Source organism: Aquarana catesbeiana, linkage group LG06, assembly GCF_042186555.1.
Source record: "Aquarana catesbeiana isolate 2022-GZ linkage group LG06, ASM4218655v1, whole genome shotgun sequence".
Taxonomy (NCBI): domain Eukaryota; kingdom Metazoa; phylum Chordata; class Amphibia; order Anura; family Ranidae; genus Aquarana; species Aquarana catesbeiana.
In genome coordinates, this window is record NC_133329.1 from 3,439,942 (window position 1) to 3,454,151 (window position 14,210).

The window sequence follows — 14,210 nt, forward strand, 5'->3', positions numbered from 1 at the left end:
ACAGCATCTCCCCCCTGCACCTCTGGCTTTCAATTTGGGATGCAGTGGGGGGAGTGGGAGGCGACAATCGGCAGCTCTATGGTGCTTGCGGCATCTCCCTGGGGCTTGTATTTCTCCTCCAGAGTGTATAGAGTGGAGAGGGGAGGGGCCTCTGACGGGCAGCTACAAGTTTCACTCTTCAGTGTACAAGTGAGTTGCTCTGCTTGTAAACTGTTGCCGACTACTGGGTCAGAGGCCCCTCCCCTCTCCACTGTACAGAATCAGGAGGAGAACTACAAGCCCATAGAGCTGCCGTTCGCCACCTCCCAGCTCCCCCTGTGCTGGGGGGTTGGAGGTGCACAGCCAGGTACAGGGGAACCGCTGGGGGGGAGGTTTAAGTCTGGGAACCCTGATGTATGAGGGGGAGGCTCTCTGGGGACCCTGATGCATGGGGGGGCTCTATGGGGACCCAGATCTATGGGGGGCTCTCTGGGATCCTCTCTGGGGATCCTGATGTATGGGAGGGCTCTCTGGGGACCCTGATGTATGGGGGACTCTATGGGGACCCAGATCTATGGGGGGGCTCTCTGGGACCCTGATGTATGGGGGGGGGGCTCTCTGGGGACCCTGATGTATGGGGGGGCTCTCTTGGGACCCTGATGTATGGGGGGCTTTCTGGGGACCCTGATTTATGGGGGGCTCTATGGGGACCCAGATCTATGGGGGGGCTCTCTGGAACCCTGATGTATGGGGGGCTCTCTGGGGACCCTGATGTATGGGGGGGCTCTCTGGGGAGTGGACCCTGATGTATGGGGGGCTCTCTGGAGACCTTGATGTAAGGCGGGGCTCTCTGGGGACCCTGATGTATGGGGGGGCTCTCTGGAGACCCTGATGTATGGGGGGCTCTATGGGGACCCAGATCTATGGGGGACTCTCTGGGACCCTGATGTATGTGGGGGCTCTCTGGGGACCCTGATGTATGGGGGGGCTCTATGGGGACCCTGATGTATGGGGGGGCTCTCTGGGGACCCTGATGTAAGGGGGGCTCTCCGGGGACCCTGATGTAAGGGGGGTAGGGGGCTCTCTGGGGACCCTGATGTAAGGGGGAACTCTATGGGGACCCTAATGTAGCTCTCAGTGTGTCCAATCACAGCGGCAGCGGGTCAAACAGCACGCAGACCCGCAAGTGCAGAATCAAGTACCTGTACGTGATTCTGCTCACAGGAGACGCAGCCCCGCAGTAAATGTACCTGGTTAATGTGAGTTTATTTTTCTTTATTTTCTTAACGCTTTAAACATTTATTTTGAACGTACAGTAGAGAAATTCTGTGACCAATGCATGTAATGTAGCAGTGCAATATATAAGTGGGGCTTTGTGAGGGTGTGGCTTGTGTGTGGGTGGGTAGGGACAAAGGGGGCCCCATGATCCCCTATTGCCCGGGGGCCCCATGAGTTGTCAGTCTGCCCCTGGTGACAGACCATCCAATGGTTAATATAGCAGACCACCGAAGACCCCCCACCGGTACCGCGAGACAACTCAATGAACACGAGAAACAAGGAGTGAGTTCAAAAAAGTGTCTGCCTTTTATTGGGCGTGTATACAGCTTATATTTGGTTCAACTTACCAATCAAAATAGGGGAGGGGGGAGTGGTTAGTAAAAGAATATATTGATATAACCTATATATGATTAGACAAAACAGCAATATATGGTTATACGGGTCTATGACCCCCAAAACACATTCAGTATAAGGTTACAAAAGTGAACAGGCCATCTGGTTATGAGTCATAAGTCATGCCTCCATGACCCATAGAAAAAGGAACAGGAAGAGACGGGCCAAACCACAATTTATATATATATAGAGAGTATAAATTCTCATGCAAGCTGTTTTCTTGTGTGTTTTTGCAAAATGCAGTTACAAGCTGAAATGACAGAACAAGCTAAAACCCAAGTCTAAAACTTAAGTTAAAGTTATATGAACTTATACTCTTCAAGATGGAGTCACTTTGGTTTGGTCATATTACTAAGGCGGTCCGCTTGCAGTTCATATCATGGTCCGGCTCACCACTGTCCAGCTCAATGGTTCTGCTGCTCCCTGTGATCTCTTCCTCACCTCTTCAGGAGGGTTTATAGACCTCAGTATAAGTTCAGCAAGTGCTACCTTTAATGAACTTTGGTCATTTATTTTAGGGCACTACCGTAGTAAGAAAAAAGTTTTTATAAATATAGAAAATTTCATTCCAAAAGAAAATACATACAGTGGAACCTCGGATTACGAGCATAATCCGTTCCAGGAGAATTCTCGTAATCCAAAGTACTCGCATATCAAATCGAGTTTTCCCATTGAAGTCAATGGAAATTAAAATAATCTGTTTCGCTTTGGCTTCAATGGGATGCAATACCGCATGCGGCCAGAGACGGGGGGGCGCCGGAGAGCCTCAGAAACAGCCGAAAAGACCCGAGCACACTTCGGCTGACCTCGGCAAACCTTGCAAAGACTTCCTACCCGAGATTTGCCGAGATCAGGCGTGCTGTCCTCGGGCCTTTCCGTGCATTTTCCGAACGGCGCCAATCGGCTGCGATCGTCGACGTTCAGCTCTGCTCGGCTCTGGCGCCCCCCACCTCAGGCCGGAAGCGGTACTGCACACCGCTTTTGGCCTGAATCGTGCTTGTTTTGCGAGACAACACTCGTAAACCGAGTTACGATCTTCAAAAATACAGTGCTCGTATTGCAAAACACTCGCTAACCGCGTTACTCGCAATCCGAGGTTCCATTGTATCAAGAAAAATTGTTACATGTGATAATTGTGCATAAATATACATAAATGTGGATACAGATAAAAAACGTGAATGAGAAATGAGTATGTCTCCCTGAAACAGACGCGTTTCGGAAAATCCTTTCCTTCATCAGGGTTCTTACAGAGAGATTTACATCTGAAGAGTTACAGAATACAAAATACTTAGTAATCAATATCACTACCACCAGATTATACCTTAAACATTTCCACAGATGTAATTCACTTACATTTGATTCATTGACAATTTTTTTTTTTTTTTTTAGTAGGATTGCTGGTCTTTGTCATGGCAAACTATACAGGTAGTGATTGGGACAATCTCATGTCTATGTCAATTAATCAAATGTAAGTGAATTACATCTGTGGACATGTATAATCTGGTGGTAGTGATATTGATTACTAGTTATTTTGTATTTTGTAACTCTTCAGATGTAAAGCTCTCTGTAAGAACCCTGATGAAGCAAAGGATTTTCCGAAACGCGTCTGGTGCAGGGAGACATACTCATTTCTCATTGACGTTTTTTATCTGTATCTACATTTATTGTATATTTATGCACAATTATCAAATGTAACAATTTTTCTTGATATGTACCGTATTTTCTTTTGGAATAAAATTTTCTATATTTATAAAAAAAAATTTCTTACTACGATAGTGCCCTAAAAGTCCCACCCTAGGGGTATTTCTCCCTTTCCTTTATAACTTACCGGGATGTGGCACACCCATTGATAGTCTTCCTAGTCAGATTCTTTTCTTATTTTGCTCATTTATGACCCAGCGCCTTGGTTACTTGTTGTCATGTGAACCGGATAGATTGCCTATATCTACCTACATTGGTGCTACCGTTTCTAAGTGAGAAATGTCCTCTACTAAAAATACATTTCATTTTGGAGTATCCTGCATCACCCCACAACCCCTCCCAAGGTTCTACTAGCAAATAAATCTCCAAAAATACAAACCCCTAGACTGTTTACTGAGCCAGAGTGGATGGAGGGTTTCCGTGTGCCTGGCTGCCTTGCACTGATTTGATAAAGAACCTGTGGGAAGCACTGCACATTCAGAGGACATGGTTAGCTGACTCCTCGTCATCTCATGCCATGCTTCCACCAGCCAGGAGTCCCCTTCATCCTAAGGTCCAGTCATTCCTTCTGGAGGTCCTCATTCCTCACTAATGTCCCAGCACAGAACCTCTGCAGAAACATCTTCCTGAGCTTTGGGCTGGACTGGATAATGATGGAGGCTTCCAGTGATGGAAAGAAAGCCAATATCAACCAGGCAATAGGATATATAAATGCAGGGAAGTGTGGCTGGGGCATGAATATGAGTAAGTCTGCCGTGCTGATGATGGCGGAAAGGAGAAGCAATAATATCATTGTCCTCACGGCACTGACATGAGCCTGAACCCTGGAACCACTGAGCTCTGAGCCGTTCTTCTTCATATTCTGGACATGGGTTAATAAAGAGGATGTGGTGATGATTAAGGAGACTAGAATGAGGGAAAAGGACAAGCAGATGGTGGCACAGGCCAGGGGTATAAAATAGAAGCCAGTTAAGGAGATTCCAGAAGAAGTGGAATTCTGACCGGAGACCCCAGCATCAAGAAACCAGATGGATGGAAGTGTGATAGAAAGAGACACAATGGCTGACAATAAAAGGAAGTGAGGTATGAAAGATGAGAAGCTTCTCTTTATCCAGACAAAGATCTGGTGTTTTAAGTTGGTGATATTAGTCCAATAATGGGTACTGAGCCAGGCAATGAGCCAATAATTAAAGTACAAGTGGAATGGGATAAGGATGACCATCGTATGGAAGATGTTCTTTTGGTAATAAATTGGATGCCATAACTCAGTAGTGTTCACTAGCATGGTCCCTCGCATGGTGATGTTGGTGACTCCCATGACCAGCTGGATAAGATCGGAAGGGCTCATCTTCTTCATCCCATGTCTGAGGCTTTTTATGTGAATTAACACAATACAGGAGTTGAGGAAGAAGGAGAGAAGGCTTTCCAGAACATTCATGGACAAAAGGACAATATTTAGCACCATCATCATTGTATGGAGTGCAGCTCTCCGGCTGTCAGTAGAAGGTTTAGACAGAGTTTACCCAGGACAGGAGGACAGATGGGCTGCTGAAGGAGCTCGGCCAATGCAAATGGTTCCATGCTCTCAGTTACATGTCGTCAGGAGATATGATACTCCAACCCATTTCCATAGCTGCTGTGATGGATGTCTTGATCCAGCTGGAAATTATAATTATACATCCTAAAAGCAAACCTGACTTCAGATATGTGTTTAATGGTAAGTGTACAGGCTGTCAGAGCATCTGTGAATTGAAACGAAGACATAGGATTTCTGAGTTTAATTCTGAACAGTCTAAGTTGCAGATAGGCCGAAATAATAAAGAGTCATCTTAAGGTTGCCCAATATCACAGACAAACTAGTTTGGAAAAGTTGGTCTGCAAGATTGTGTACAGATCAATTAAAAAAGGTGACTTCTCAAAGCAATTAACAATGGTGGAAATATAACCTCCAAATGAATTAAACAACTTGTATACAATATCTACAGTGCCTTGAAAAAGTATTCATACCGCTTGAAATTCCCCACATTTTGTCATCTTACAGCCAAAAACGTGTTTTATTGGGATTTTATGTGATAGACCAACACAAAGTGTCACATAATTGTGAAGTGGAAGGAAAATGATAAATGATACAAATAAATATGTGAAAAGTGTGGGGGGGGGGGGCATTTGTATTCAGCCCCCTTTACTCTGATAACAAATAATAAAGTCTAGTGGAACCAATTGTCTTCAGAAGTCTCCTAATTAGTAAATAGAGTCCACCTGTGTGTCATTTAATCTCAGTATAAATACAGCTGTTCTGTGAAGGCTGTCACACTTTGCTAGACAATTACACAATCTTGCAACACTTTACCCAAATACATTTTCTAGAATTTTTTTTTTTTTTTTTTTTTTTTTTTTAGGAAAGAAAGAACTTTATTTTAGTGGTATTTTATTACCACTGGGTTTTTATTTTTTGTGATATAAAGACAAAAAGACCAACGTTTCTGAAAAATGTCTTAGTTTCTGTTATAAAACTTTGCCAATAATCTTTCTTCATGATAACAAAAAAACTAACAACCAATTCAAAACAGTGAATATTATTTAGTCTGTGTGGTTCTAAAGTCCACAAACCACGGTGTATACAGTATATAGGAAATGTATCAATCCTGATGTTCCGAGGGTCCATCTCTTTTCCTGAGGCCAGGACAGTACAAATCCCCCTCAAATCCCCCCTTTGACACCCACACAGCTGCATCATTTACAAAAATCTGTGTATGAATAAACTACATGTCCTGACTTGTAGTTCTCAATGGAAAACAACTGTGGTAACTCTATCTCCGGTCTGATCAATGTTTATAAACAATGTTACTTTGTATCTCTCTATCTCCTGTCCGATCAATGTTTATAAACAATGTTACTTTGTATCTCTCTATCTCCTGTCTGATCAATGTTTATAAACAATGTTACTTTGTATCTCTCTGTCTCCTGTCCGATCAATGTTTATAAACAATGTTACTTTGTATCTCTCTGTCTCCTGTCCGATCAATGTTTATAAACAATGTTACTTTGTATCTCTCTGTCTCCTGTCCGATCAATGTTTATAAACAATGTTACTTTGTATCTCTCTATCTCCTGTCTGATCAATGTTTATAAACAATGTTACTTTGTATCTCTCTATCTCCTGTCCGATCAATGTTTATAAACAATGTTACTTTGTATCTCTCTGTCTCCTGTCTGATCAATGTTTATAAACAATGTTACTTTGTATCTCTCTATCTCCTGTCTGATCAATGTTTATAAACAATGTTACTCATTGCTCCTATAAAAGCAATCTTTTTTACAAAAAAACATTTTTCTGCATTGATATATGTCCCCCAGGGCAGTACCCGGACCCCCATGCCCTTTTTATGGCCAATTACTTACATATAAGCCCTCAAAATGGGGACTTTTTATTTTTGTAGGTTGGGGGTGCCATAGACTTTAATAGGGTTTGCGGCTTGGGTTAGAACTTTTTCTCTGTTGGGAAGTTCTGGTGTGAACTGAACCGGGGGGTGTTCAGCCCATTTCTAGTTATGTCCGGTGCACACAATTCATTTATTCTGAATACATTCGCATGTTAGTTGTATAAATTTATTGCAGGAGAGTAAGCCTGGGTAATAGTGCTGGGGGGGGGGGTTCTAATTCGTGAAAGGGTGCAGAGGGTCTAACACCAGCACAGACTCATGTCCTGAACACTCCCATCCACTCAGGATGGCTCAGGAGGAAGGGAAGTCTCCATTATCTGTGTGCAGCTTAGGTTCGTGGAAGTGGAAGGTAGGTGAAATACAGAGGCATTTCTGGGGGGGATCTCTGCTGTCACGTCCCCAGGCTGAGTGCGGGGGGCAGGTCACAGTGATGGGTAGTGGGAGTGACAAATACTGGAGAGGGCTGGTGAGAGGAGGGGAGTGTTCAGGGGAAATGTTTGCGCTGGTGGGATCAGAGGGTTGGGCGTGCCAGGATGGAGACAGTTGTAAAATGCGCTCTGATTGGGGTGTCTCGATTCTAACGAAGGACGACCAGGTCTTAAAATAGGGTTTGGGTTTATTTACAAAGAGGGAAGTAAGTACATTACAGTTACAAATAAGGAAAGGAGAAAAGAGAAAGAGGTGATAGGGGTCTTCTCTAGTCCAACACACATACATACGTTCTCGTTGAACCTCTCATGCCAGGGCCCTTTTTATCCAGACTTGAGACTTGAGGTCGGTAATCACAGTCATTGAAGACATCTTGAACCAAAGGTCATAAAACTGAATTCCTGTGCCAAGTGTTGAGTTCTTGATCCGATGACCACACAAGAAGTCCACATCATCCCTCCAACCTCCAACGGAAGCATGCTGTCATTTTGGCTAGGTTTGGGCAGTAAACCCCTGCACAAGTCTTGGTATTCCTGGATGTGCATCCAATCCTTCACCTTTCCCAAGCCATACTGGCCAGGTGTGGGGGCATTGATTAGCCTTAGGAGTCCTACTGGTCAAATGATAAGGACCTTGTGCATTCCTCTTCCTCTTTTGATGTCGGCCGCAATACACAGTTCTTTAAACTTGGTCTCTGGAGTGCCACATTTAGTTCCTTCCCCCGGTTGCACTGATATCAATTTTTTTAAGTAAACTATTACACACTGAGTGGTGAGCGTGTCAGAACATCAGAGAAACGGGTAAAAGGTTTGAAAATGCCCCAAATGGCAACATAGAAGTCTAATGTTTTTATGATATTAAGGACATCATATATGTCTATATAATGTATAGTTTGAGTTCATGCAGTATGTAGACCAACCTAAGTACATATATTAAGTTTATATAGTACATGACCAAGTTTCTAAAGTATATAGACCCATATGTGATATAGAGAGACACCAGAGGGGAAACCAGGAATTTGCTGCTCACCCCTTAAAAGTTATAAGCAAGAGAGAGGTTCCCCCAAAATGGGGTTTTTAGGCAGCACAATGATGAAGGAAATCAGATTCAGTATCAAAAATATAACAAATTTATTAAAGTATACCATAAAAGTTAAAACAATGAGCTCCAGTGGGGGGCATTTGAGATAAAATTACATTACATATTAATAGGCTGAACATATATTGGCAGACATATATTCACAACAACACTCGGTAGCATGAATATTTGAACCTGACGCGTTTCAACCCCTGTACTTGGGGTCTTCTTCAGAGGATTGGTCTGCTGAAAAATATACATAGATGAAATTGATACATGTAAATAAATTACATTAGTATAATGGTAGTTACATTCACCATGTAGAATATGGATACAATAGTAATAATTTACCCAGTAATATATGTTCGGCAGAAAAGAGAACGAGGCCTCCCATATGGAGATCCCTTGGAACGACTATCCTCCTGTCCCCCCCAGGAGAAGGACACCGGGCACCCCTACCGCCAACCGCGGTTCAGGCCGGGGTAGTGAAAGCAGCGACGTGGCTTGCGAGAGGTCACACTCCTGGATACCACCCACCAGACTAACAAAAACAACCAGGGAGCACAGAGGGTTACACCTGTGAGGGTAATCAAAAAGTTCCTCATAATAAGCTCAGTCATTTACATGGTACTGATTATATGTCCAAGAAGGGACAAGAAAACAGAAATTATATATATATATGAAATTTTCCAGAGGCAGTATAAGGTATGGGCAGCACCTCAGTGTGTGCTCAATGTGATGACGATCCGTGTGAAAACGTGATATATAAGAAGACCAAAGTGGAGTGAAAGGATGAAAAATAGGTAATGGCTAGTGAGGACTGAGTGTAGGAATATGGTGAAAGGAAGTGAGTGCACCGAAATTGCTGGGAGAAAAGATGTGGAAAAAGAGAGGGGAAAAGGGGAGAGAAAATGGGAAGGGGAGGGGGGGGGGGAAAGGGAGGGGAAGGGGGGGGGTTTTGGGTGTTTTGGGGTAAAAAGGGGGAAGAAAAAGAGATTGCACAAAAAGTTAAAAATGAATTAATTACCTCAAGGGGTACTAAAGGACACGTGTTTAGGCACTGTGTTGCCCCATATACAAGACTGGTGCCTGTTAACCAAACCCGGGATTGGTTATAGGGTATAGCGGGCTCGGTGGATTGGTATCCCACACTGAGTCCACCAGTCTGAAAAATAGGTAAACATCAAAGTGTAAGTTGTAGATAACGAATGGTGGCCGAGTCATTGTACAGCAAGGCCACTATGAATAAACGGGGGTCAATGCAGAATCAAATAATGTTCGCATGGGCCCCCATTGTATAGGACAAAAAGTAGTGCCTAGACAAGGACCAAATACAGAGTAATAGAAGTGATACTTACTTGGTGTAAATTGAAAAGTGCCTGCTGTTCACCAGGGAGGAAGAGAGACTGAGGGTGTGCTGCGAGTATACCTCTTATATACTGCCTACTGGGGGTGTGTACTCACTTATGATCAATCCAGGTGTGTGCGCCATCCCTGATTGCTCTGCGGTGGGCGGCGTGACTGCCCTATAGGCAGTCGAGCGTGGATTCCCCGGCGTTCCGGAAGAGCATAGCTCCGGCTCAGCGTCACTCTCGTCGGAATCTCGCGATGCCGATGACGTCACGCCGCACGCGCGGGGCCCCGCGCATGCGCAGTGGCGAGCGGCATCCGAGAGTGTTCCGGAATGCCGCCGGCAAGGAGGAAGTAATCCCCAATGCAGCGCCCGGTGGCCATCCGGGCATCCAATGGGGAAACATGGGGGGGAGGAGCCACCTATAGGGGCCGGCTCATTCCCCCCCCACCTTGCCGGGAAGCCAGATCGCGGATCACCCCCGATCCTGAGATGGGGGCGGAGACAGCACCGCAGGACTCCCTCAATCAGGAGGGGAGGGGGGGGGATTGAGGGAGTCCTGCGGTGCTGTCTCCGCCCCCATCTCAGGATCGGGGGTGATCCGCGATCTGGCTTCCCGGCAAGGTGGGGGGGGAATGAGCCGGCCCCTATAGGTGGCTCCTCCCCCCCATGTTTCCCCATTGGATGCCCGGATGGCCACCGGGCGCTGCATTGGGGATTACTTCCTCCTTGCCGGCGGCATTCCGGAACACTCTCGGATGCCGCTCGCCACTGCGCATGCGCGGGGCCCCGCGCGTGCGGCGTGACGTCATCGGCATCGCGAGATTCCGACGAGAGTGACGCTGAGCCGGAGCTATGCTCTTCCGGAACACCGGGGAAGCCACGCTCGACTGCCTATAGGGCAGTCACGCCGCCCACCGCAGAGCAATCAGGGATGGCGCACACACCTGGATTGATCATAAGTGAGTACACACCCCCAGTAGGCAGTATATAAGAGGTATACTCGCAGCACACCCTCAGTCTCTCTTCCTCCCTGGTGAACAGCAGGCACTTTTCAATTTACACCAAGTAAGTATCACTTCTATTACTCTGTATTTGGTCCTTGTCTAGGCACTACTTTTTGTCCTATACAATGGGGGCTCATGCGAACATTATTTGATTCTGCATTGACCCCCGTTTATTCATAGTGGCCTTGCTGTACAATGACTCGGCCACCATTCGTTATCTACAACTTACACTTTGATGTTTACCTATTTTTCAGACTGGTGGACTCAGTGTGGGATACCAATCCACCGAGCCCGCTATACCCTATAACCAATCCCGGGTTTGGTTAACAGGCACCAGTCTTGTATATGGGGCAACACAGTGCCTAAACACGTGTCCTTTAGTACCCCTTGAGGTAATTAATTCATTTTTAACTTTTTGTGCAATCTCTTTTTCTTCCCCCTTTTTACCCCAAAACACCCAAAACCCCCCCCCTTCCCCTCCCTTCCCCCCCCCCTCCCCTTCCCATTTTCTCTCCCCTTTTCCCCTCTCTTTTTCCACATCTTTTCTCCCAGCAATTTCGGTGCACTCACTTCCTTTCACCATATTCCTACACTCAGTCCTCACTAGCCATTACCTATTTTTCATCCTTTCACTCCACTTTGGTCTTCTTATATATCACGTTTTCACACGGATCGTCATCACATTGAGCACACACTGAGGTGCTGCCCATACCTTATACTGCCTCTGGAAAATTTCATATATATATATAATTTCTGTTTTCTTGTCCCTTCTTGGACATATAATCAGTACCATGTAAATGACTGAGCTTATTATGAGGAACTTTTTGATTACCCTCACAGGTGTAACCCTCTGTGCTCCCTGGTTGTTTTTGTTAGTCTGGTGGGTGGTATCCAGGAGTGTGACCTCTCGCAAGCCACGTCGCTGCTTTCACTACCCCGGCCTGAACCGCGGTTGGCGGTAGGGGTTCCCGGTGTCCTTCTCCTGGGGGGGACAGGAGGATAGTCGTTCCAAGGGATCTCCATATGGGAGGCCTCGTTCTCTTTTCTGCCGAACATATATTACTGGGTAAATTATTACTATTGTATCCATATTCTACATGGTGAATGTAACTACCATTATACTAATGTAATTTATTTACATGTATCAATTTCATCTATGTATATTTTTCAGCAGACCAATCCTCTGAAGAAGACCCCAAGTACAGGGATTGAAACGCGTCAGGTTCAAATATTCATGCTACCGAGTGTTGTTGTGAATATATGTCTGCCAATATATGTTCAGCCTATTAATATGTAATGTAATTTTATCTCAAATGCCCCCCACTGGAGCTCATTGTTTTAACTTTTATGGTATACTTTAATAAATTTGTTATATTTTTGATACTGAATCTGATTTCCTTCATCATTGTGCTGCCTAAAAACCCCATTTTGGGGGAACCTCTCTCTTGCTTATAGACCCATATGTATCCACAAATCCAGAAGGTTCAAGTTTGGTACTCATTGGCTGACAAACAGTAGGTCCTAGTTCTGGCCTCCCATGAATTTTCCAGCACAGAACATTTGTAAAAACCTCTTCTTCAACTTGCGGCTGGACTGGATAATAATGGCGGCTTCTGCCAATGGAAAGGTAGCAGCCAATAACCAGATAAGGAACTGTACAGTCCCGTTCGAGAAATTGAAGAAGGACAATCCCATGAGTTTAACTATCTCAGCGACGTTGACAATGACAGAGAGGACAAGAAACAATATCATGGTTCTCACAGCGCTGACATGAGCCTGGAGGTTCGGAGGAGCAAATCCCGAGTCATTCTTCTTCACCTTCCAGATATGTATGAAGAGGGAGGACATGGTCACCATGAGGGAGCCGAGGGTCACCAGGAAGGGCAGGCAGGAACAGAGACAGCTGATCGCTATTACAGTGAAGTCAGAAATGAAGACTTCAAACCTGGGGAATATGTTACTCAGGGTGGAGTTATCATCAGAGATTTGGGCGTTAAGGTACCAGACTGACTGGACAGGCAGGATAAAAGACACAACCGCGGAGAGGAAAAGCAGGTGAGGCAAGAAGGACATGAGGATCCTCTTCATCCAGATAAAGAGTCGGTGTTTGATGTTGGTGATAGTGGTACAATAATAGGCGCAGAGCCAGGCAATGAGCCAATAGCTGAACTTTAAGTGGAAAGGGATGATGACCATCATTGCATGATACAACTTCGCAACTTGAAAAATAAGGAATAATGTAACAATGGAAGTCCCGAGCATGATTCCTCGCAAGCTAATGTTAATGGCTCCCATGATCAGCTGGATGAGGCTGGAAGGGTTCAGCTTTATCCCCTTTCTGAGGCTTTTCAAGTGGAAGACTAAAATAAAAAAGTTGAGGTAGAAGGACAGAAGGCCTTCTAAGACATAAATGGACATGCAGACTATAGCTAGCAGCATCATTTTCAGTTCTGCTGCTCTCCTCCCTCTCCCCAGAAAATAATTAAATGCACAATGTCCCAGTGAGCTTATTGAAGTTTAACCAATGCAAATAATTGCCTCTCCGTTCTACACCACACAGCCATATGATACCAGAGCGCGTTCATCTGGGTGTGCCGAGCTGACAAGGCTGAAGAACGTTTCCTGATTTTTTTTTTTTTTTCTATTTTAACACAAAACCCTTTTGACATTCCTGATGCCTATCATTAATGAAACTTTATAAAGTGGACCTGTGATAAGATACAGTGCCTTGCAAAAGTATTCACCCCCCTTGGCTTTTTACCTATTTTGTTACATTACAGCCTTTAGTTCAATGTTTTTTTTATCTGAATTATATGTGATGATCAGAACACAATAGTCTAAGTTGGTGAAGTAAAATTAGAAAAATATATACCTAAAACTATTCTTCAGAAATAAAAAACTGATAATTGTCATGTGTGTATGTATTCACCCCCTTTGTTATGAAGCCCATAAAAAGCTCTGGTGCCACCAATTACCTTCAGAAGTCACATAATTAGTGAAATGATGTCCACCTGTGTGCAATCTAAGTGTCACATGATCTGTCATTACATAGACACACCTTTGTGAAAGGCCCCAGAGGCTGCAACACCTAAGAAAGAGGCACCACTAACCAAACACTGCCATGAAGACCAAGGAACTCTCCAGACAAGTAAGGGACAATGTTGTTGAGAAGTACAAGTCAGGATTAGGTTATAAAAAAATATCCAAATCTTTGATGATCCCTAGGAGCCCCATCAAATCTATCGTAACCAAATGGAAAGAACATGGCACAACAGCAAACCTGCCAAGAGACGGCCCCACACCAAAACTCACGGAGCGGGCAAGGAGGGCAGGGCATTAATCAGAGAGGAGCACAGAGACCTAAGGTAACCCTGGAGGAGCTGCAGAGTTCCACAGCAGAGACTGGAGTATCTGTACATAGGACCACAATAAGCCGTACGCTCCATAGAGTTGGGCTTTATGGCAGAGAGGCCAGAAGAAAGACATCACTTTCAGTAAAAACACAATGACACGTTTTGAGTTTGTGAAAAGTCATGTGGGAGATTCCCAAAA

At 44.8% G+C, this 14,210-nt stretch overlaps 2 protein-coding genes across 2 annotated transcripts; both read right to left on the minus strand.

Moving 5' to 3' along the window:
- Positions 1 to 3,910: 3,910 nt before the first annotated feature.
- On the minus strand, positions 3,911 to 4,819 carry LOC141147375 (taste receptor type 2 member 41-like). The gene has a single exon (XM_073634607.1). The coding sequence runs from the start codon at positions 4,817 to 4,819 to the stop codon at positions 3,911 to 3,913; it is 909 nt and encodes a 302-aa protein (XP_073490708.1).
- A 7,360-nt stretch (positions 4,820 to 12,179) lies between these two features.
- Positions 12,180 to 13,076, minus strand: LOC141147377 (taste receptor type 2 member 4-like). The gene has a single exon (XM_073634608.1). The coding sequence runs from the start codon at positions 13,074 to 13,076 to the stop codon at positions 12,180 to 12,182; it is 897 nt and encodes a 298-aa protein (XP_073490709.1).
- Positions 13,077 to 14,210: the final 1,134 nt, after the last annotated feature.